Here is a 24583-nt window from a genome sequence, read left to right as displayed (position 1 = left end):
GTCTGTCATGGTCATGAAGGGTCGAAAGATCTATTGCTGTGATGTCAATCACAATGACAGGACTGGGAAGTGAGTGGGAATGTGAAACACATATGGGGAGAGGTCTGTAAGTGGGAACAGGTCTGGGGAGAGTGTGGAGAGTGGGAACAGGACTTGGACTGTAGAAAGTGCCAAGACTGGGATCAAGAACAGGACTGTGCAGAGGACAGAAGGGAAAACAAGACAGAGGAGATTGCCAAGAGAGGGAACAGAATTGGAGAAGTGTGAGATAGAGAATAGGATGAAGGGTGAGATTCTGTGTGAGGGAACAGTACTGGGAAGTGACCCAATAAGGGCACCAGGGATAGTAGGAACTGCTGATGCTGGAGTATCTGAGAAAACAAGGTGTAGAGCTGGATGAACACAGCAGGCCACGCAGCGTCAGAGGAGCAGGAAACCTGACGTTGCTAGACCCAAAACATCAGCTTTCCTGCTCCTCTGATGCTGCTTGCTCTGCTGTGTTCATCCAGCTCTACACCTTGATCTCAGGGGTACCAGGGAGACTGAGAAGATGGGAAACTGAATTGGGCAGGGCTTTGCATTGGCAGAGTACTGAGAGGGGAGCAGGACTGGGGACTGAATCAAGAGTGGGACCAGGTTAGGAGAGAATGCTGAGATAGAGAACAGGAATGAAGAGCATACCAAGAGGGAAACAGGAACTGGGAGAGTCCAGAGAGGAGGAACCAGATAGGGAAAAATGCCGAGAGGGTGTATCAGATTCAAGAGGGCATACGAAGGGGGAGCAAAACTGGGGAATAATCATGAAGGGGCAACAGGATGGGGGAGGGTGATAAGGGAGGGAACAGGACTGAAGATGGAGTAGTAAGGGACAACAGGAGTGGGGAGTGAGTGGGAAGGTGGAACTTGTATGAGGAGAGGGTAGGAAGAGGTTACAGGACTTGGGAGAGTGCTGAGTGGGCATGAAATGGGAGAAAGACTTGGGAAAGTTCCAAGAGGTGGATAAGGAACAGCACTAGAGAGAGGGCGAGAGGGGGAACAGGACTGGGGAGAAGGCCAGGAGGAGGGGCAGGAACAGAGAGAGGACCGGAAGGGGGAGCAGGAACGGAGAGAGGGCCAGGAGCGAGAGCAGGAACGGAGAGAGGGCCGGGATGGGGAGCAGGACTGGGGCAATTACTGAGATGGTGAATAGAAATGAGAAAACAACTGAGAAGGTCCACAGGATAGAGTAAGTGCCAAGAAGGGCAAACAGTGCTCAGGAGAGTGTCTAGAGGGAGATCGGTTTTGTGGCTCTGAGCAGGTAGGAGGAACAAGATTGTCCAGGTGATTAGGAGTGGGGCAAGGACAGGTATCAGGAAACAGGATTGGAAATTGGTGGGATGGGCGAACAGGATTAGGGAGTGTATTGAGAAGGAAAAGAGCACTGGGCTTGGGGGTGGTTGTGGTACAGGAGAGTAGGAAAATAAAAGAAGACGGGTGAATGAGTGGGAGGGGGGAATAGTACTGGGAAAAATGCAAAGAGAGGCATCAGTCCTTGGGGAGAAGGCGAAGGAACTGAGGAGTAAGCAAGAGAGGGCAGTTCTGGGAAGAGTACAGGAAGGCGGAAAGAGAACTGTGAGTTGTGTGAGAAGGGGATCAGGGCTACAGAGAGTATCAAGAAAGGGAACAGGACTAAGAGAGTGACGAGATGGGAATAGGATTGGACAGCAGGCCAAGAGGAATGGGGAGATTGCCGAGAATGGGCACACGCCAGGACAGAGTGCCAAAACTAAGAACAGAACTGGGGAGAGGGTTGGAAGGTTTAAAAGCTCTGTGGAGCATGCTGAGAAGGGAAGAGGACTGGTAAGAGTGCACAGAAGGGAACAGGGCTGAGGAGTGTGCATGCAGGGAGACAGGACTGGAGAGAACAGTGGCTGGAGTACCAGAACGTGAGTGTGCGGAAGGTGAACTGGGCTAGGAGGAGTGCAATGAAGGCAAGCAGGACTGATGAGTGTGCTGTGATGGGGAACAGGACTGTGGAGAGTGTGCACAAGGTGACAGGACTGGGGAGTGTGCTAAGAGGGGGCTGGGACAGGGCAGAGTGCTGATGGCCAAACAGGGGTGGGGTGATTGGGCAAGTAGCAGGAGAAAAAAGTCAAATTTCGTATTTGACACTGGGTACCAGCATGAGCTCCAGTTATGTCTGTATCTTTGTGGCATATGTGGAACATTCCTTGTTCAAATTTGACTTGACTCCCTCCCCAGATCTCTTTCTTCCCCTGGTACATCGATGACATAATTGGGGCTGGTTCCCTCTCTCGTTAAGAACTGGAAAAATGTATCTATTTCACTTCCAGTTTTCATCCTTTCCTCAACAGCTCCATCTTGAACACCATAATCCCAACCAAATTAATCTCCAGACTCCAAGACCTGGGTCTTTGCTCTGCCGTCTCCAACTGGATCCTTGATTTCCTGATCCATAGACCACAATCAGTGAAAATAGGCAACGGCACCTTCTCCACAATAATTCTCAACACTGGTGCCCCCATAAGGATGTGTATTCAGCCCCTTACAGTACTGACTGTACACTCATGACTGTGTGGCCAGATTTCATCCAAACTCCATCTGAAGTTTACTGATGACACCACCGTTGTATCAAACAATGATGATGAGACAGAATACAGGAAAGAGATAGAGTGCTTGGTGGTATGGGGTAAAGGTAACAATCTCTCCCTCAACATCAATAAAATGAAAGAGCCGATCATTGACTTCAGGAAGCAAGGTGGAGGGCACGCTCCAATCTATATCTATGGAGCTGAGGTAGAGATGGTCAAGAGCGTCAAGGTCCTAGCAGTGAAAATCACCAACAGTTTGTCATGGACCACCCACGTTGATACAATGGTCAAGAAAGCACAATAACGCCTCTCCTTTCTCAGACAGGCTTAGAAAATTCAGCATGTCCATAGGACTGTCACTAATGTTTACAGATGCACCATAGAAAGCATTCTGTATCTGGATACATCATTTGTTATGGCAAATGCACTGCCCTGGACTGTAAAAAAACTACAGAGAGTTGTGAACACAGCCCAGTCCATCATTCAAGCCAACCTTCCATTCACTGACTTCATCCTTACTTCTCACTGTCTCAGAAAAGCCCCTCTCACATCAGTTATACTCTCTTCCAACCTCTTTCATCAGGCAAAAGATACAAAAGCTAAAATACACATACCAACAGGTTCAAGAACAGATTCTTCCCCACTATTGTTAGACTTCTGAATGAACCTCTCAGATTTTAAATCTAATTTTGGTCTTGCATTTTGTGTACCTTTTTTGTAACTGTAACTTTGTATTCCTCACTCTGTTCAGTCACCCTATGATCTTTTCATGGTATGATCTGCCCGTACTGCATGCAAAACAACCTTTTCACTGTACACAGGTAGATGTGACAATAATAAATCAAATTAAATCAAATCAAAACTTCACCTGATCCATCTCTGACTCCTCCTTCCCTTCTTGAACATCACTGCTTCCATTTCTGGGGATAGCCTAACCACCGATATCCATCACTGACTCCTACCTACCTCGAAGGGGCGTCCTCACACCCTGTTTCCTGTACAGAGTCCTTCTTATTGCTCCTAGTTTTTCCATCTCCATCACATCTATTCTGACAATACCACTTTCCGCATGAGGGCCTCAGAAATATCCGTCTTTTTCCACAAGTCAGGATTCACTGCTGCTTTGGTCAACAGGGCCCTTAGCCATGTTTTATCCATCTCCTGCACTTCTCCCCTCATTCCTACCCTTCCCTTTCCTTCCCATCCCACCCCCCCCCACTTCCTAACACAACAGTGATAAGGTCCCCCTGGTCCTCACTCACTTCTCCACCAAGCTCCATATCCAACGGATTGTAAACTGCTGTTTCCGTCGGTTCTAACAGGATGCTGTTAGCGGCCACACATTCCCCTCCTCTCCCTTGTCAGCATTCTGCAGGGGCCATTCCCTCTGAGACACTCTGGTCCTCTCTTCCTCCATACCAACATCTTTCACACCCCTTCGGCACCTTCCCATGCAAAGTATAACACTTGCTCATTTACATCCTCCCTCCTCACTATTCAGGGTCCCAGATATACCTTCCAGGTTGCTGAGTTTTTCCAGAAATTTCTGTTTTCATTCAGTTCACCAGCATCTGCAGTTCTTTGCTTTGTTTAAGTGGGCTACAGGATTAGGAGTACGCAGGAAGAGGGGAACGGGATTGGAGAGAGTCCTGCATATGGAACAGGGCTAGGGCAAGATTCTCTTAAGGGAGAACAGGTTTGGAAAGAGTAACGAGAGAGGGTTCATGACCAAGGCCAAGTTCCAAGAGGGATATCAGAACTGGGTGGAAGTGAGGAACAGATCTTGGAGTGTGTAGGAGGTGGTGACAGAATTGGAAAGAGTACTGAGATAGGGAACAAGACTAGAGTAGACTTCTAGAGTACCTAGAGGGTAACACAACCGCGGAGAGTGTTGTGAAGGGAATCAGGACTGGGCAGAGAGCTAAGATGGTGAATAGCACTGGGAGAGGGTTCTGTGTGGGAAATCAGGACTTGGGGCATGGAGAGGGGTGGGCAATGCTGAGAGGGCAGGAAACAGGGAACAGGATTGGACAGTGCCGAGGTGGGGAACAGGACTAGGGATGGGTTCCATGTGGGGAACAGTATTGGAGAGTATGCTGAAGGGAGAGTTCACACATTCTCACCGTGTCTGTGTGGGTTTCCTCTAGATCCTCCAGTTTACTTCCACAGCCCAAAGATGTGCAGGTTAGATGGATTGGCCATGCTAAATTGCCCATAGTACCCAGGGAGATGCAAGTTAGGTGGTTTAAACAGGGGAAATACATGGTTACAGGGAAAGGGTAAAAGAGTGAGCTGTTTGGAGAGTTAGTGTGGACTTGTTGGACCAAATGGCCTCTTTCCACACTGTTGGGATTCTAAGTAGGCACAGGTGGGAGAGTGAGCTGAGAGAGGGAACAGGACTGGTGTGAGTACTGAGAGTGGGGACAGGAATGGGTGAGGCATAAAGAGGAGTGGAAGGCAGTGGAGTAGAAGATTCGCACAGGCGTGATTAAGTGGTTGTTTCCTCTGATCTAGGGAATCTTGATTGTGGATGCTGAATGTCAGGACGAGTGACCAATAATTTCAGACTGAGATGTGGAGAGCTTTCTTCACTCAGTTTTCAACTTTGGAATTCTCTACTCCAAAGGATTGTTGATGCTCCATCAATGCATATAACTAAAGCTGGAACAGGCAAATTTCCTTTCTTGCTTACAGAAACTTGATGAGATTACAAGTGGATGGAAAAGTGGACTTGTAGGTGAATATCAACCGTGATCTATTGAATGGTATAATTGACTTGAGGATCCAAATGGCCCACTTCTGGTCCTATTTCTAATTCAGGAAATGTAGTGAATTCAAAGCATGTCTGGAGGCGGGAGGGTAAGGGATATGACTCAAAAATCAATAATATGAGTATTTTCATCCATGTCCAGAAGTTCTCGGACTTCAATATTTAAAGATTATTTTTGTTGCAGCTGAAGCAAGGATCTGGAAATGTTAGTCAGACCCCTCCCCACGTCCCAGCCAGCAGACAGACAGAAACTGAAGGAGAAACTCATTCAAAGACTCTATCATCATCAGCAGGATCTTGGAAGGTAACAGTTTAATAAACAATATCTGTTCTGCAGGAAAATTCTGGCTCTTCCCCAAAGTGATCAGGTGGTAAAAGGTCTTGATTTCTGATCTCGATGTACATTAGTGGCAGATGCTATCATAGATAGATCACAGGAGTGTCACGTCGAAGTCCACAGTTCTTCACAGAGTGGTGAGGAGAGCACTGATGGCCTCGCCATGTAGCTAAATGGCACCAGAGGGCAACCCATGATTCCCATTGCCTTCTCATGCCACAATGCTTGTGGCAAAAGGAAGGAATGAACAGGACGGCATGCACCTCGAGACTGTGTGTCCAGCCCTCAGTGGCTTCCAAACTAACATACAAACATGCAATGTAGGGGCAGATGTGGTCTATTCGGCCCCTCAAGATTGCTCCTCAACTCACTAAGATCATGGTTGATCTGTTTGTGATTCAAATTCCACATACCCATCTACCCCCAATCACCTTTGACTCCCTTGTCTAACAAGACGCTTTGTGCCTCCATCATTCAATTATTCAATGATTGTGTTTTGACCACCTTCTGTGTTAGAGAGCCTCAAAGTGTCTGAATCTCCTGAGATGATTCCCTACTGGTCTTCCCTAAAACAGCGAGGCCTAATTGTAAATTAGTGTTTCTAGTTTTGGGTTTACCCACAAGAGGAAACACCTTCCATGTCCACCTTGTCAAGAATATTTAGGATATTACACACTTTAATAAACCATCCTTTATTTTTTAAACTGACAGTGGAAATAAGTCCAGACTGTGCAACCTTTCTGCATAAGACAACCCACTCATTCCAGGTATCAATCTGGCCAACTCTGAACTGCTTCCAATGAATTCGCATCCAGTTTTTGAATACAGAAACCAAAACTGCACTCAGTATTTAAGATGGTCTCAATAATATCCTGTATAACTGAATTGTAACATCTTTATTTTCATATTTAATTCCTCTTGTAATACAGGATAGCATTGCATTAGCCATCTTGATTACAAACCTGCGTAATAACTTTCTGTGGCTTGTACATGGAACATAGAGATCTCTGTGCAACTTGGAATTCCACATAGACCTCAGTCTAAGTAAAACTGCTTTTTCATTCTTCCTGACAAAGTGAACACCACTTTTTCTCACATTTTACCCCTTCTGCCAGATATTTGCCCAGTCACTCAGCCAATCTACATCTATCTGCAAACTCTGATGTAGTGAATTTTAACTACCATGCTTTCACTCTCCTCATTCAAGCCAATGATTGAAACTTGTAAAAAGTTGAGACCTAGCACAGATCCATGTGTGACTCCATTTGTCACTTTCTGTCAGATAAGGATGTATTTATATGCACGTTATTTCTTCTGCCAGTCAGCCAATATATCGTTGCTCGTACATTAGCCCCTATACCATAAGCTTTTATTTTCCACAATGACGTTTGATGTTGCACCTTAAAATGACTCTAGAAATCCAAGTGCAGTACCTCTGCAGTCTGGAATTTATCATGTTACTTCTTCAAAAGAGTCTGATAAACATGACTGGTCTTTTGTGGAGTGTTTCTAAGTACCCTAGCATGACCTGATTAATTCTAACAGCCTCCCTCCGAAAACAGTCAAGTCAACTGGCCTATAGTTTGCTATTTCCTGCCTCCTTCCCTTCTTGATTAGAGTCATTATGGCATGGAAACAGACCCTTCAATTCAATTGGTCCGCGCCAACCATGTTTCCAATCTAAGCTTGTCCCACTTCCCTATATTTGTCCCATATCCCTCCACACCTTTCCTATTCATGTCCTTATCCAAATATTTTTTAAATGTCGTAACTTTACCTGCATCAATCAGTTCCTCTGGCAGTTCATTCCACACATGAACCACTCTCTGTGTAAAATAGTTACCCCTAATGCCCCTTAAAAATTTTCTCCTCTCACCATAGGGAAAAGGTCCTTGCTATTTAGCTTATCTATACCTCTCAAGATTTTGTGAACCTGTATAAGGTCACCACTCAACCTCTTGCACTATAATGGAAAAAGTCCCAGCCTATTCAGCCTATTTTTATAACTCAAACTCTCCATTCCCAGCAAAGTCCTGGTAAATCTTTTCTGAACCCTCTCCAATTTAATAATATACTTCATATAGCAGGGCAACCGGAACTGCGCACGATACTTCAGAAGAGGCCTCACAATAGACCTCAGACCTGTACAATAGAGCAATTATATTTACGTTCTTTTTTTAAAGGAGCCTTTCTTGAATTCAGGGTATTTTAGAAGCTAAAGCACCTTAAATCTCATTATCCACACCTTTAATATTCAAAGATATGTCCATTTGGATCAGGACACTTGTCAGCTCACAGTTCCATCCATTTGCTCAATATCCTTCCCTAGTGTGAATAATTTTATCACATTCTTCTCTCCATTCCACCTCCTGATTTGCAGCTGTTGCTGGAATGTTTTTTCAGTTCTCTAAGGTGAAGACAAAAGCACAATTTTTGATATTCTCTTCCTGGGCCTTCTTGCTCCCCACCCCGGTCTCACCTCTGGTGGTAACCTGGTGTTCTTTAGTCAAAGATGGCACTTGAATGTGCTTTATTCTGCCAAAGACTAATGACAGTATAGGATAAAGAGTGATATAATCGGAGAGTGAAGTGTAAGAACCAACAGGGCCCTTGTATTACCAGCTTTTCTCTCATGATCTGAAGTAACATGGCCTATACGTGGTTTTTGAAAATGCAGTGTCAAACTTCCCTGCTGCTATAGTTTGCGCCTGGTTACTGGTTTGCACTAGTTTTGCCCCAGTTCAAATGCACATACTCTCTTGAAGATATATTCTTTTTTACCAATGGACAGCAATATAAGCCTCCAAATGTGAGATGCAACAATTCAAGGTGTTGTAACAAAGCCCTGATCAAACACATTAATTATGAAAAGTCTATTGTATCAACTTTCCAGGAAAAGAGGCAGTAAAATTGAGTTGCTTCCTAATTTTGGTATATCGTAACGCCATTATTCTTGATCAAATCAGGACTGCTCGCTTGCTGACTCCGTGATAATAAAGGTTCACTATGAATACACACTAGCAACGAGGATGAAGCCAGGAATATCGTACAGTGAATTTGTGAACGTCTTCAAATCCAAACTGGGCCGACGGTCAGGCCAGATACAATTAAGGTGCAAATGCGAAGATTACAAAATGTTTGCTATTATAATTCTAATACTCTCTTTAGCTCTCACAATGGGGAAGAGCTTGTGTATCAGTGATTTCACCAGAGTAGTAATCTAGAGGTCTAGGCTAATGCTCTGGGAAGCCATTAAGAAGACCCACTGGTAAAGTGCACTGAGTCTCAAGCTCCACTTGTAGTCACCATAAAAGTTAATGATTTAATAAAAGTTACCCGAGTTACCTGTCTGATGGAATCAATTTCACTGAAGACCCTGACCAATCCTGTACTCGACAAGAACTACTGTGAGCATGTGGAATGCGCTGCAACAGTGATAGTGAGTCAGATAATTTAGAGACTTTTAAGCAACTCTTAAATAGGCACATGGAGGGTAGTAAAATGCAGGGTAAGCAGAATAGATTGATCTTAGTAGGATAATAGATCGACACAACATCATGGGCTGAAGGGCCTATGCTGTGCTAACAAAGTGTGGAGCTGGATGAACACAACAGGCCAAGCAGCACCTCAGGAGCACGAAAGCTGATGTTTCGGGCCTAGACCCTTCATCAGAAAAGGGGGATGGGGAGAGGGTTCTGAGATAAAAAGGGAGAGAGGGGAGGTGGACCAAAGATGTATACTGTGCTGTACTGTTCTATGTTCTATATTCTATCACAACTAAATAGCTATTAGTTATCAGCATATGGGTTCACTGGTTCAAGTTCTAAATGTCTCTTTTAAAACTCCTACTTTTTCACACAGGCAGACATAGATAAACAAAATAACATCGGTTTTATGGGACAAGGGAAAATGTGTCTGGTAAACAGAATAGTACCAGCCCACAGAGTTCATTTAGATATCCCTTTTGCCTGCTACGTCTGTCTGTTCTTCAGGCTCTTTTCTCCAGTTTTTTCAGTTCTTCACAAGAGCCACAGGGCAATTAGAACACTAACCACAGAGTCTCTTAGTTACTACTTAACTGCAACAGTTTACAGCATTTGATGGTAGAAAATAACTGGCTTGCTTTGGACTTGAGTCATTTTTCCTGAAAAAGGGAGAGAGAGAGAGACGTTTTCTTTTCTGAAGTTTGATGGCTTCTCCATTTATATTGCATTCCCGCTAGTTATGCAGCTCCCCGGAAACCCGAGTTGCTGCAGGCTGATGTCCTGCCCACAACTGCACAAATCAGACTATCATATTGCTATTCCTGGTCAACAAAACCTCCTGCTGCTGCCCTCCCGCACCCAACCTGTGCTGTGCCGTCTATGAACATCTTCCCTCACTGCTTGAACAAAACACATGATGAATTTCAGTAATTTGCTTATAAAAGTGCAGTTATTCTTTACACGATCCTCATTCCAAAATATTTTACTATTTAATTCATAATCAGAGGCGCAGATAATAAAATGATACAGTCTTTAAATTGTGTTTCAAGTCACATCCTGGCAGTTGATGGTATTTAACTTGCATTAATAAATCTGCAATTGAACAGAAGTAGAACAGAGAGCATTAGTGAGAAGTGACTCAGGAGAATTCTGGGAGAAGTCAACTCACTCACCACAACTGACAAAGGTAGTGCGTGTGACATGGTGTAATAACACGGTGAAATTTTAGATGCCCATTTTGTGAGCAACATGAATGAGTTGGGAGTGGATGACTTGAGGGAAAATCAAAACCACAATTACATGTTGCCTGAAGGCTATGCTCAGAAAACATATTCTTGAAGCAACAAGCTGGTAGGTAGATGAGAAAGGTCATAGAAGTGGGTGATTCAGTAGTTTGAGAGGTAGGCATTTTAGTTTGCAGATGAGATGATGAGTCCCATTCGTCTGTTGCCTCCTGGGTGCTAGGGATGGTAAATAACTGGATAAACTTAGAATAATAGAAGGAGACCATTTGACCATTGTTTCTGTACCAGTTATGGAAAAAGGTATCTATCTGGTCCCATTCTCCAGCTCTAAATCTATAGCCCTCAATTTATCATTTTCAAATACCTATCCAGCTCACTTGTGAAATCTCCTATGGTATCTCCTTTTAACTGTCTCTAAGGCTTTAACAAAGCTTCCTTAAATAAGGTGCCCAGAGCAGAACACAGTACACCAAATATAGTTTGACCTATAGTTTGTAGAGGTGGAACGTCACTTCCTTGTTTTTATACCCAGTGCCTCTACTTATAAACCCAAGGATCTTATAAGCCTTGTTAATAATTGTTTCGACTTGCCTGGCCACCTTCAGAGAATCATGCATTTGAACCCGAGGTATCTTTTCTCCTGTACTTCCCTCAGAAGCGTACCAATGACCCTGTATTGTGTCTCCTTGTTTCTCCTACCAAAATGCATTGCTCGGCATTAAAGTTCATCTACCAAGTATCTGCCCATTTGGCTATCTAGTCAATATCTCTCTGCATTCGTTCAGCATCATCCTCATAATTCAGTATTCACCCTAGCTTAGTATCACCTGCTTATTTAGAGGTTTTGCCATCAACATCCATCTCCAAATTGTTTACATAACTCAGAAAAAACAAGGGTCCTAACACGATCCGTGGGAATACCAGTTTCACCTCATCTCCAGTCTGAGAAATGCCCAGCTACATCAAATCTCAATATCCTAGCTTTCAGCCAACTTCACATCTATCAATTAGCCTTCTAGAAAGGGAGGGTTAGCAACCAGTGCTTGTAGTTCAGTAGGAGCCAACAACACAGGAAGGGGCAGCTTGGAGGACATGGAGTTGTAACCTCAGAAGTACGACCAATGCCACTAACTTCACCATTTAAAGTATCGTACAGCACAGAAACAGACCTCTTTGGCTCAACTCGTCCATGCCAATCAGGTTTCCTAAACTGAGCTAGCCCTATTTGCCTGCATTCAGCCTATATCCCTCTAAACCTTTCCTATCCATGTACCTGTTCAGTTATCTTATAAACGCTGTAACTGTGCTCACCTCCACCACTTCTGCTTGCAGCTTGTTCTATATGCTCATCATTGTGTGTTTAAAAGGTTGCCCTCGGGTCCCTTTCAAATCTTTCCCCTCTCGTCCTTATACCGATGCCACTGGCTTTGGACTCCCCTACCCTGGTTTAAATACCTCAGCTATTTGCCTTGTCTGTGCCCCTCATGACTTTATTAACCTCTATAAACTATCCCTCAGTGTCCTACTTTCCAGAGAAGAAGAAGTCTCAGCCTATCCAGCCTCTCCTTGTAACTCAAACCTTCCAGTCTCGGTAACATCCTGGTAAATCTTTATTGCACTCTTTCAAGTTTAATAACATCTTTCCCATAGCAGCATAACTAGAATTGTAAGCAGTACTCCAAATGTGCCCTTACCAATGTCTTGTGCAGCTCTAATATGATGTCCCAACTCCTGTGCTCAGTGCTCTGACTGATGAAGGCAAGTGTGCCAAATTACTTTTTCATCACTCTGTCTGCCCGTGATGCTTCTTTCAAGGAACTATGTACCTGCATTTCTGTTCGACAACACTGCCCAGGGCCCTAACATTAACTGTGTAATTCAAAAATTAGATAAAATGTTTAGAGGTAGAATGTTCCTGTTAGTGTGAAGTGTAAAGCTGGGGAATGCTGGATAACTAGAGAAATTGAAGCTGTGGTCAAGAAAAAGAAGTGATATACGACAGGTATAGACAGCTGGGATTTAGTGAATCCCTCAAGGAGTATAAGGGCTGTAGGAGTACATTGGAGGGAAAACAGGAGGGCAAAAAGGATAGCTTTGGCAGGTAGTATTAAGGAGAATCCAAAGAGATTCAACAAATACATTAAGGGCAAAAGAGTAAATAGGGAGAGAATAGGGCCCCTTGAAGATCAACAAGGCCATCTATGTGTGAAACTACAGGACATGGCTAAGATAGTGAATGCACATTTCATATCAGCAGTTACTGTGAAGAAAGACGTAGAAGCTGGAGAACTTAGAGAAATACATAGTGATATGTTAAAACGTGTCCATTTTGCAGAGGTGGCGTTACTGGACATCTTAAAATGCTTAAAGATAGATAAAACCCTGGGACCTGATCAGGTATATTAGAATTAGAATATTAGAATATCCTTTATTGTTACATGTATTCAAGTACAGGTGTACAGTGAATCGTCTACAATGTTATCCCATATGGTGTAATCTTAGGTACAAAGTACCTAGGTACAGATCTTAGATACAAAATACAGAAGTAAGGGAAAAAAAGGGAAAAAATGTTACATCAGTTACAGATTTCCACAGTATAAGTTAGTAAAATGAGAATAAAGCTAAAAAAATAAGCATTACAGTCTTTCAGTAGATCAGTGCAGGAGGTTTCTACATGTGGTCTGCCTGGGCTTACAAGCTACTGACCACTCACACCTGCCCGCTCTGCTTGGGCCTTCAGCCCACTGACTGTTCCCACTTTGCTCCAGCCTGCCAGCCACACTCGCTCGGCTCTGGCCTCCAGCCCGCTGGCCATCCCACTGGCCGCACTTGCCCTGCTCTGGTCTCTAGCCCACTTTACCTTAGGGAAGAACACCAGGAGGAGCTAAAGGGGATTAAAAAAAGACAATAAAATGGGAAATAAACAGAAGGAGCGGAGGAGTTCCAGTTGGAGTGTCCTACTTTGCTGCCATCTTGACAGGATGTTTTTAATTATGCTGCCTGAATCCAGTCCTTACCTTCAGTACTTTGCCAGATTAACATCTCTCCTAGGAAATGCACACCATCTCTGTCAGTCTTGGGGTGAGGTGGAATCCAGAAGAAACAATCATTTTTCTTGGTTTGTATTTGCTCTATGTAAATCCTCCCCTTCTCATTGCCTGTCAATGAAGGTTCCGCATGTTTCCCATTGCAGCTTCCTACCTACAAAGGTAGGATGATAGCCTCCCGAAGTGTCTTGCTGGTTATTGACCCAACCAGGCCTTTCACAAGGCATGCACAAAGTGTTTGTAAAACCTCTCAATCCATAGAAGCTCAATTTTTTTCACGGTGTCCTGCACCTTCTACATGAGCCCAAGCTTTGGTCACAGCATTAACGTGTACATAGAACATAATACAGCACAGTACAGGCCCTTCGGCCCACCATGTTGTGCCAACCTGTTATCCTACTAAAATCAAATTACCACAAAGATTAGCGGAGTAGCAGACAGTGAAGGCGACTTGGAGAGTGCAGCAGAATATAGATAGATTGGAGAGTTGGGTGGAGAAAGGGCAGCTGGAGCTTAATCCACGCAAATGCGAGGTGATGAATTTTGGAAGATCCAATTCAAGAGTGAACTATACGGTAAATGGAAAAGCCCTGGGGAAAACTGATGCACAAAGAGATCTGGGTGTTCAGGTCCATTGTACCCGAAAGGTGGCAAAACAGGTTGATAGAGTAGTCAAGAAGGCATAAGGCATGCTTTCATTCATCAGATGGGGTATTGAGTACAAGAGTTGTCAGGTCATGTTGCAGTTGTATAGGACTTTGGTTCGACCTTATTTAGAATACTGCCTCCAGTTCTGGTCGCTACATTAACAAAAGGATGTGGATGCTATGGGGAGGGTGCAGAGGAGGTTCACCAGGATGTTGCCTGGTATAGAGGGCACTAGCTATGAAGAGAGGTTGAGTAGATTAGGATTATTTCCATTAGAAAGATGGAGGTTGAGGGGGGACCTGATTGAGGTTTACAAAATCATGAGAGGTATAGACAGGGTGGATAGCAAGAAGCTTTTTCTCAGTGTTGGGGGGACTCAATTACCAGGGGCCATGATTTCAAGGTGAGAGGGGAAAGGTTTAAGGGAGAAATGCATGGAAAGTTGTTTACTCAGAGGGTGGCTAGAGCCTGGAACGTGTGGCCAGTGGAGGTGGTAGAGGTGGGGGGCAAATTTGCTCAGGCTATTCAGGTGGGTTTAAACTAATTCAGCAGGGGGATGGGAACCAAAATTGTAGTTCGACTATAGAAAAAGTTGAGAGTAGGGTGGTCCGAAATAAAGTTTCAGGGAAGCAAGATGGCACCGGCAAGCAAGAAGTTGGTTTGAAGTGTGTCTACTTCAATGCCAGGAGCGTCCAGAATAAGGTGGGTGAACTTGCAGCATGGGTTAGTACCTGGGACTTCGATGTTGTGGCCATTTCAGAGACATGGATAGAGCAGGGACAAAAATGGTTGTTGCAGGTTCCAGGATTTAGATGTTTCAGTAAGAACAGAGAAGATGGTGAAAGGGGCAGAGGTGTGGCATTGTTGGTCAAGGACAGTATTACAGTTGCAGAAAGGATGTTTGGGGACTCGTCAACTGAGGTAGTATGGGCTGAGGTTAGAAACAGGAAAGGAGAGGTCACCCTGTTGGGGGTTTTCTATAGGCCTCCAAATAGTTCCAGAGATGTAGAGGAAAGGATAGCAAAGATGATTCTCGATAGGAGTGAGAGAGACAGGGTAGTTGTCATGGGGGACTTCAACTTTCCAAATGTTGACTGGGAGCACTATAGTTCGAGTACTATAGATGGGTCAGTTTTTGTCCAGTGTGTGCAGGAGGGCTTCCTGACACAGTGGTGGGCATATTGTTGGAGGCAATTCTGAGGGACAGGATTTACATGTATTTGGAAAGACAAGGGCTGATTAGGGATAGTCAACATGACTCTGTGTGTAGCAAGTCATGCCTCATTAACTTGATTCAGAGTTTTGAAGAATTGGCAAAGAAGATTGATTAAAGCGGAGCGGTGGACATTGTTTATTTGGACTTCAGCAACACATTTGACAAGGTTCCACATGATAAGACTGGTTGGCAAGGTTGGATCACACGGAATCCAGGAAGAAGTAGCCATATGGATACAAAATTGGCTTGAGGCTGGAGGCTTGTAGTGTTTTCCACTGCTTTTAGTCATGTATGTAAATGATTTGTATGTGAATATAGAAGGTGTGGTTAGTAAGTTTTCAGGTGACATCAAATTGGTGGTGTAGTGATCTGTGAAGAAGGTTACCTCAAAGTACAACAGGACATTGATCAGATTGATCGAAGGGCCAAGAGTGACAGAGGGAGTTTAATTTAGACAAATGTGAGGTGTCACATTTTGGTAAGGCAAACCAGGGCATGACTTAGATAATTATTGGTAGCATCCTCGGGAGAGTTGCTGAACAAAGAGACCTGGGGAGGGGGAAGTGGGTGCAGGTTCATAGTTCCTTAAAGTTGGAGTCACAGGTAGACTGGGTAGTGAAGAAGGTATTGGAACACTTGGCTTTATTGGTCAGTGATTGAGTATAGGAGTTTGGATGTCATGTTGTGGCTATACAGGACATTAGTTAGGCCATTTTTGGTATGCTCCATTCAATTCCAGTCACCCTGCAATAGGAAGGATGTTGTTTAACTTGAAAGGGTGCAGAAAAGATTTATAAGGATGTTGCTGAATTTGGAGGGTTTGAGCTATAGGGAGAGGTTGAATAGGCTGGAGCTCTTTTCCCTGAAGCATTGGAGGCTGAGGGGTGACTTTATGAAAGTTTGTAAAATCATGAGCAGCATGGATAGGGTGAATAGCCAAGGTCTTTTTCCCAGTTAGGGGAGTCCAGAACAAGAGGGCATAGGTTTAAGGTGAGAGAGGAAAGATTTGAAAGGGACCTGATCGGCAATGTTTTCAGAGCAAAAAATAGAAATTACTAAAGAAGCTCAACAGATCTGGCGGCATCTGTGGAGAGAAATCAGAGTTAACATTTCAGGTGGACTGACTCTTCCTCAGAACAGATGGTAGCTAGGAAAATGTTGATTTATATGCAGAAGACAGAATGGGGGAGGAGGTGAGGAGTGAGTGATAGGTGGGGATAGACTCCAAAGAGACAAAAGAGCACTTGGACAGAAGAAGGAGTGCATAAGATTTAAGAGCGCATAAGAATGCGCAACATTTAAAAGGCGTCTAGATGAATTCGTGAACGGGAAGGGTTTTGGAGAGATATGGGACAAATGCTGGCAAATGAGACTAGATTAGTTTAGAGTATCTGGTCAGCATAGACGAGTAGGACCAAAGGGTCTGTTTCCATACCATATGACTTTATCTCTCTATGTTTCCTGTTAGCTGACCAATCTTCAAGTCATGCCGTTATGGTTTTATACCACAAGCTTTAATTTTCCACAATAAATTTTAATACAGTACACTTTCAATTATCTTCTGGCAATTGTGTAACTTAGTGTCATGGAGTAATACTGCACCGAAACGGATCCTTTGGCCCAAATTGGCCCATGCTGACCGTGGGTGACTATATGAAAGTTTGTAAAATCATGAGCAGCATGGATAGGGTGAATAGCTAAGGTCTTTTTCTCAGTTAGGGGAGTCCAGAACAAGAGGGCATAGGTTTAAGGTGCCCACTCGGGTAGTTCCAATTGTCCTCATTTTGTCCATATCCCTCTTAAACCCTTCCCATCCATGTACCTGTCCAAATGTTTTTTAAATATGTACCTACCTCAACCACTTTCTCCAGCAGCCCATTCCATATACGCACTACTGTCCCACCTTAAACCTATGTCCTCTGTTTTTCAATTCCTCATCCCTGGGAAAAAGACTGTATGCATGCATCTTATCTATGTCCCTCATGATTTTATGCATCTCACTAAGATTACCCCTCATTCTCCTGTGTTCTAAGGAATAAAGTTCTCTCCTAGCTAACCTCTTCCTGTAACTCAGGCCTATCAGTCCTGGCAACATTCTTGTAAATCCTCTTTGCACACTTTCCAGTTTAGCAATGTCTTTTTTACAACAGGGTTTCCAAAACTGTATAACATACTCCAAGAGCAGCCTCACCAAAGACTTATACAACATGACGTCCCAAATCCTATACTCAGCACCTCAAATGATGAAGGCCAGCATGCTAAATGCCACCTTCACCATCCTATCTACCTATGACACCACTTTCATTGAGCTGTTTACTTGTACACCAAGGTCCATCTGATCCACAGCACTCCCCAGGCCTTACCATTTTCTGTATAAGACCTACCTTGGTTTGACTTTCCAAAGTGCAACACCTCAGACTTATCTGTATTGAATTGCATTTGCCAATCCTCAGCCCACTTCCCCATCTGATCAAGATCCTTCTCTAATTTTTGGTAACCTTCTCCCTATCAATGTTACTTCCTAATTTTGTATCATACACAAACTTTCTAATCATGCCTTGTGCATTCACATCCAGATCATTTCTGTAAATAACAAATAATAAATGTCCCAGCACTGACCCCTGTGGCACACCAGTAGTCACAGGCCACCAGTCTGAGAAACAACCTTCAACCATCACCCTCTGCTTCCTACCGTCGAGTCAGTTTTGAATCCAATTAGCTACCTCTCCCTGGATCCCATGTGATCTAACCTTCATGACTAACTGCCATGGGGTACCTTGTCAAAGGCCTTACTAAAGTCCATATAGACAATATCTACTGCCTTGTCTTCACCTGTTCTCTTAGTTACCTCTTTAGAGTTTTTTGAACTCTAAAAGATTTGTCATACATGATTTCCCATGCACAAACCCATGCTGACTTTCTCTAATCAGATCTTGACAATCCAAATGTTGGTTGATCCTATCCCTCAATATCCTGTTCAATAACCTGCCTACCGCTAATGTCATATTTACTGTCCTGTAGTTCCCTGGTCTCTGCTACCTTTCTTAAATAATGGAACAACATTAACTACCCTCCAGTCATCTTCAAAGAACTTCAATAATGCTTCAATATCATGGCTTCCATTTTGGAAAAGCTGGGACATTATGTGTAATGTATGATTCTATGAGTGTGTCTTTGTCAGGCCCTTGCTGGACTAATCTGAGGGACAGCTCTCAATTTTTTGCACTTGAGACTGCAGGGTCAATAGAACTGGGTTTGTCATTGCTTTTTCTGTCATTGCTTTGCTTTTCTGATGTCTAGGTTGATGCCATGTGGTCCCTCCAGTTACCTCCTTCTTGGACTTTGTAGCAGTTTCATATAACTCCATGGCTTGTTATGCATGTCAGAGTTAAGAGACAACCACAATGCTGTGGGTCTGGAATCACATGTAGGCCTGACCTGGTAAAGGACAGCAGATTCCTTCCCCAAAGGAAATTAGTGAACAAGATCCACTTTTACAACAACTGATAATGATTCCATGTCATGATTACTGAGACTATTTCATTAAATTTTACAGTACAGGAGGTCCTTTGACCAACTGTATCTGTATTGCATTCTGAAAGAAATACTGAGGTAGTCCTCTTCTCCAGTTCTGTTTCCATAGTTCAATAAATTTATCACTTTTAAATATACATCTAGTTCTCTTTTGAAACCTCAAATGGAATCCACCTCCACCGCTTTCCCAGGCATCAGTTTAAGCAACGAAGCTTCTCCTAATCTCACTCCTAGTTCTTTTGCTGGCAATCATAAAATTGTGACCCCTAATTACTGACCAACCAACTCATGGAAGTAGATTGTCCTTCTGTACCCTGTCAAAATTGTTCATCTCCATCCACTCCATCTTTTGCTAATCTTTTACTTTAAATACATTTGAAGAACATTTTACTATTTGTTTCAGTGACAGTCTGCTGTCCTTACATTTCCAATTGGCTGCCCATATTCCGGCGTTAGCCTCTCTTCTGCATTTGAGATACTGTTTCTGATTTCTCATAGAGTCATGGGATCATACACTGGGCTTTTCATCCCACACGTCTATGCTGACCAACAAACATCAAGCTACACTGACTCATAGATGGCCTTGTTGATCTTTAAGGGTCCTTATTCTCTCCGTAGTTACTCTTTTGCCCTTAATGCATTTGTAGAATATCTTTGGATTCTCCTTAACTCGACTTGCCAAAGCTATCTCATGTCTCCTTTATGCCCTCTTGATTTCCTTCATAAGTACACTCCAATGGCCCTTATACTCCTCTTGAGTTTCACTTGATCCCAGCTGTCTATATATTGACATATGCCTCCTTTTTCTTGCACACAGCCTCAATTTCTCCAGTCATCCAGCATTTCCTACACCTAAGAGCCTACCCTTCACCCTAACGTGAACATACTGTCTCTGAATCTCATTATTGAAGGCCTCCCACTTTCTAAACTGTCCCTTTTACCTGCAAATTGCTTCTCCATATCAACATTTGAAATTTTCTAACTAATACTATCAAAGTTGGTCTTACTCCTTTTAGATCAATAATTGTTAAAAGATAAGGTTCCATGCTTGTTTTAAAACTTACAGACTTATGATAACTTGCCTGAAAATTATGGTACAAGTGGATCATTTTATGGTTGGTAAGATGCAATGAATAATAAAGGGCTCAGTTCTTGGGGCATCAACTTTTACAATTTTACAAATGGATAAAGGGATAATTTGAGGTGAGTAATAAATCCTGGCATAGTGAGTGAAGACCAAAATAAATACATTCCCTTTTTGCTACTCACTGTCAATAGCACACTTCCCACCTCTCCCCGATCAAAGTTAACTCTCCAAGCTTGGGCGACTGTGTGGAGTTTGCACATTCTCCCTTTGGCTGTATGAATTTCCTCTGAGTGCTTCTGTTTCCTCCCATAGCCCAAAGATGTGCTGGTTGCGTGGATTGGCCGTGCTAAATTGCCTGTAGTGTAGGTTAGGTGGGTTAACCATGGGAAGTGCAGGATTACAGGGATAGGTTAAAGTGTGTGTGTGTATGTGTGCCTGGGTGGGATGCTCTTCAGAGGGGTCACTGTGAACTCGACGGGCCAAATTGCCTGCTTCCACACTAGAGGGATTCTAATGATTCTTTATCTTGCCCTCCAATCCATGAGTTACTTTTAACCTTTACTTTGTTGCCACCCCAACTCCCTTTATTAATCTGTCTGTAAACCTAACTCCTGAATCAATCTGTCTCTAAACCCTTAAATTCTCTCACAGTTACAAAGAGAAGGAGAAACAGGAATTGGTGGAGATTAGAGGAGATGAAGATCTAAACAAAGTGTGGAATCAGATTGTTGACAGACGCCTCACTCTGTGGTGCAAGGTAAGAATGTGAAGCTCAGTCAAAAACAGGTGCAAGTTTGCAGACACAGACAAAATCCCACCTAGGTTTAGCACCCCATCTATACACCATGCAACATTACAATACGCCCATACTCACGCAAGCATATACAAACTTATACATTTCCGTGTACACAGATTCAATGCAGTATGTATATGGATTCATACAGTATCCATATTATCACTTCAGAATACGCACATTTAAATTGCAGTGTGTTCACTTTCACACTTTGGAAGAGAAACTTCCAAACTGCAGCATGCCCTGGCTCAGGCTAAAGCTTGAGTATACACAAGCTGCATTGCGCAGGCACTCATGCCACAGGGTGATCACACTCCAGCACAAAGTCTGAAGTTAATATATATATACCGCAGTGTATGTGCATATACATATTGCAACATACATGTATTCTCACTGTGATTTTTTTGCTCTAACCTGTCCGTTTTTCAGTGCAAAGACCCTTTGTCTGGGCGTAAAGTTCTCTACCAAACACAGGCCCTCTATGATTATAACGGACATGGGGCTGAGGATGTGGAGTTCAATGAGGGCGATATCATCGATGTTCTGTCTGAGGGTAGGATCTTTCTCCAGTCTGTCTGGATTAAATTCATTTATTGTACCATTTATAAGTACCAGCTTCAGCAGTGCTCCCTCTTTCCGTCTCTTTCTGAAATTGTTCCTCGCTCTGATTCTGCCCCTCTCTCCATTTTATCGTAGGACGTATTGGGAGTGAGATTAGCAAACTATACGGGATTTTGAGCTTCATGAGTAGAGGCATTCAGTTCAAAAGAAGGGAAGGTATGCTGAGTCTTTTTCAAGCAGTGGGTCAGCGACAGCTAAGAGTAACGGTCAGCATGCTTGGGAAACGATGTGAAGATCCTTGAAGGTGTGCAGAGGAGATTTACCAGAATTCTTCCAGGGATCAGGGATTTCAGTTATAGTTTCAATTGGAGAAGCTGGAGTCAGAGTCATCCAGCATGGAAACAGACCTTTCTGTCTTACCAGTCCATGGCACCCATGTCCCAAATTAAACGAGTCCCACGTGCCTGCATTGCCCATATCCCTCCAAACCTTTACTATTCATGAACTTATCCAAACGTCTTTTAAATGTTGTAAGTGTACCTTCATCCATCACTTTCTCTGGAAGTTCATTTCGCACATGAACCACGCTGTGTAAAAGTAAAGTTGCCCCTCATGTCCTCTTTAAATCCTTCTCCTCTCACCTTAAAACTATACCCCTAGTCTTGAATTCCTCCCACCCTAGGAAAAAAGGCCATTCACCTTGTCTGTGAACCTCATGATTTTACAAACCTCCTACGTTCCAGTGAAAAAAGTTCCAGTCTTTTTTAATGTTTCAAACCCGTTGTTCTATTTGGAGCAATGGATATTGAGGGGAAATTTGGTTAAGGTCTACAAGATTGCAATGGGGTTTTATAAGATATAAAAAGAAAAGGTGTTCCCATTAGCTGGTGGCACAAGGATTAGGAGAAATGCATAACGTTTGGGGCAAGATACACAGGGGAATGCAAGGAATTTTGCTGTGGATGGTAGTAGCAGAGACTTCACTCATTTCAAAGAGAGGTTGTTGGATCCTTGAAGGAACTAAAGCTAAAAGGATAGAGCCAGGAAGTGGGACAGACTGGTTTATTCTGCAGGGAATATATGTAGACTCAATGTGCAGAGTGGCTTCTTGAAACATTATCAGGTCTTGCTCTGACTATTTCACTGAGAGAGATTAACAGCACAGCTTTCAGTTCCAAGCTGAGATGCAGAGTCCATAGAATCCCTACAATACGGGAACAGGCCATTTGGCCTATCAGATCCACACTGACCCTTTGAACAGCATCCCACTAGACCAAGCCCCTACCCTATCCCTGTAACCCTGCATTTTCATGGCTAACCCACCTAGCCTACACATCCCTGGATACTATGGGGCATGTGGATAATGATGGGATAGTGTAGGGGGAGGGGCTTAGGTTAGTTCATAGGTTGGCACAACATCGAAGGCCGAAGGGCCTGTTCTGCGCTGTATTGTTCTACGTTCTGTGTTCTATGTAATTTAGCACAGCCAATCCACCTAACCTTCACACCTTTGGAGTGTGGGAGGGAAGCAGAGCATCTGGACTGGACCCACACAGACACTGGAAGAAAGTGCAGACTCCACACAGAGGGTAGAATTGAACCCAGGCACCTGGTGTTGACAGGCAGCAGTGCTACCCACTGAGCCACCCTTGATAATTGAGGAAAGTTGCTAGCAAAGCTCAAAGCTCCTACGTATGTTCTGAAAAAAAACTCTATTACCTCAATCCAGAGGCTGTTCCTAACGGCAGTATAGATCCTTCAGGATTTTCCAGGGTTGTTTGCTCAGCAATCAAACCAATAAAACTCCACACATGTCTCTCAAATCTGCTGGGCACTGCTTTTCAAAAATCACTCTATTTTTGTAAATAGCATAAAGACCATTGTCTCAAATCAACTTTTTGAATTTCCAATTACACACAATCATATAATAAATACTTAGCAACTTTGACCCCCCATATCTTGCCCCATGACCCCCCCATTTCTCATTCCCTGTTATCCCCTCATACTCTGTTGCCCTGTCACTTCCCAATCCCCCTCTCACTCCCTGACCACTCCCCCATCTCTCGCTCCTTGACCTACCCCATCTCTCGCTCTCTGAAATCCCATGTCTCACTGCCTGAGTCCCCCCATCTCTCACTGCCTGAATGCCTATATCTTGCTGTCGGTCCCATTCTCACCCCCCTCACTCCTTGCCCCCTCCACCTCCTGAAGCACCCTCACTCCAAGACCAATCCTGCTGCCTGAACCTCCCCCACTCACTCCCTAATCCCCTCCATTCTTAATTCCTGATCCCCCATCTCTCTCTCCCCCTTTCCCTCTCTCTCTCTCTCTCTCTATCCCCCCATTTCTGAGTCTTCCCCTACTCTCTCCCTCCTCTTGCCTCCGTCCCACTCACTCCTTCCCCTCTGCCCCTTGCTCCTCTCCTTTTCTCTCTTTCTTCACCCCATACCTTCCCTCCGCCCCACTCTCTCTCTTTTTCTCTCTCTCTCTCTCGCGCTCTCTCTCTCTCTCTCTCTTCCCCCTGCCCCTCCCCTTCATTCTCTTCTCCCTCTCTCCCTTGCGCAATCACATTACTTCCATTTGTTTTACAGTGAATGAAGAGTGGCTGGAAGGACATTCCAATGGGAACATTGGCATCTTTCCCCGGTGTTTTGTCAGACCGAGAGGCTCAGCCATGGCTGAAACCAGAAAGATTGACCATTCTGAAGACTCTGTTCACACTCAGGCTGTGAAGTAGAGAAGAAATGAAGTCAGATTCTCTCTAGAGTGGAGACTGCAGGCTCAGCATTTCCAAGAGTGCCCCTGTGGGTGGTTGGGATCAAGGTTGGGTCTCAGGACTCGGAGAGCTAAACTCTCTTTGGAGGGGTCTTGAGAAATGATTCTGTCACTGGCATTAAAGAGCAATTGAAATTGTCATTTGTCTCCATTAATGTTTACTATTGTTTAAAAGTGAAGGTGAATCATTGTTCATCATCCCTGCATGGGGCAATGTCTGTCAGTCTGAGTCCTCCTGCATAAGGAATAGCAGTTATGTCTGAGAACCCTTGCACAGGCGAATGAACATCAGTCTGGGTCCTTCTGTATGAAGGAGGACCATCAGTTTTGTACCGAAGAATCTAATGTATTCCAAACATATTACTTTGCCTCCCTGAACTAGACTGCCTTAGCACCTCTATATTATTATGTCCTTTCTTATCTAGTTTTCACTTCACGGAGATTTTTATCTCTACTTTGAACAATATCTCACGTTCTTCGGTCCCTCTGTAAAGT

The 24583-nt window shown here is 43.8% G+C and overlaps 1 protein-coding gene across 1 annotated transcript in view; it reads left to right on the top strand.

Moving 5' to 3' along the window:
• Positions 1–24227, top strand: part of LOC125465244 (neutrophil cytosol factor 2-like) — a 97290-nt gene extending 73063 nt beyond the window's left edge. The window contains exons 10-14 of the mRNA XM_059638233.1: positions 5546–5665; positions 8665–8810; positions 20611–20716; positions 21182–21305; positions 23905–24227. Of these exons, the coding sequence (XP_059494216.1) occupies positions 5546–5665; positions 8665–8810; positions 20611–20716; positions 21182–21305; positions 23905–24050 (642 nt within the window). The 3' untranslated portion in view covers positions 24051–24227. The remainder of the gene's footprint in view (positions 1–5545; positions 5666–8664; positions 8811–20610; positions 20717–21181; positions 21306–23904) is intronic.
• Positions 24228–24583: the final 356 nt, after the last annotated feature.

Source organism: Stegostoma tigrinum, chromosome 29 (assembly GCF_030684315.1).
Source record: "Stegostoma tigrinum isolate sSteTig4 chromosome 29, sSteTig4.hap1, whole genome shotgun sequence".
Classification (NCBI taxonomy): Eukaryota; Metazoa; Chordata; class Chondrichthyes; order Orectolobiformes; family Stegostomatidae; genus Stegostoma; species Stegostoma tigrinum.
This window is presented reverse-complemented; position numbering and strand designations above follow the sequence as displayed.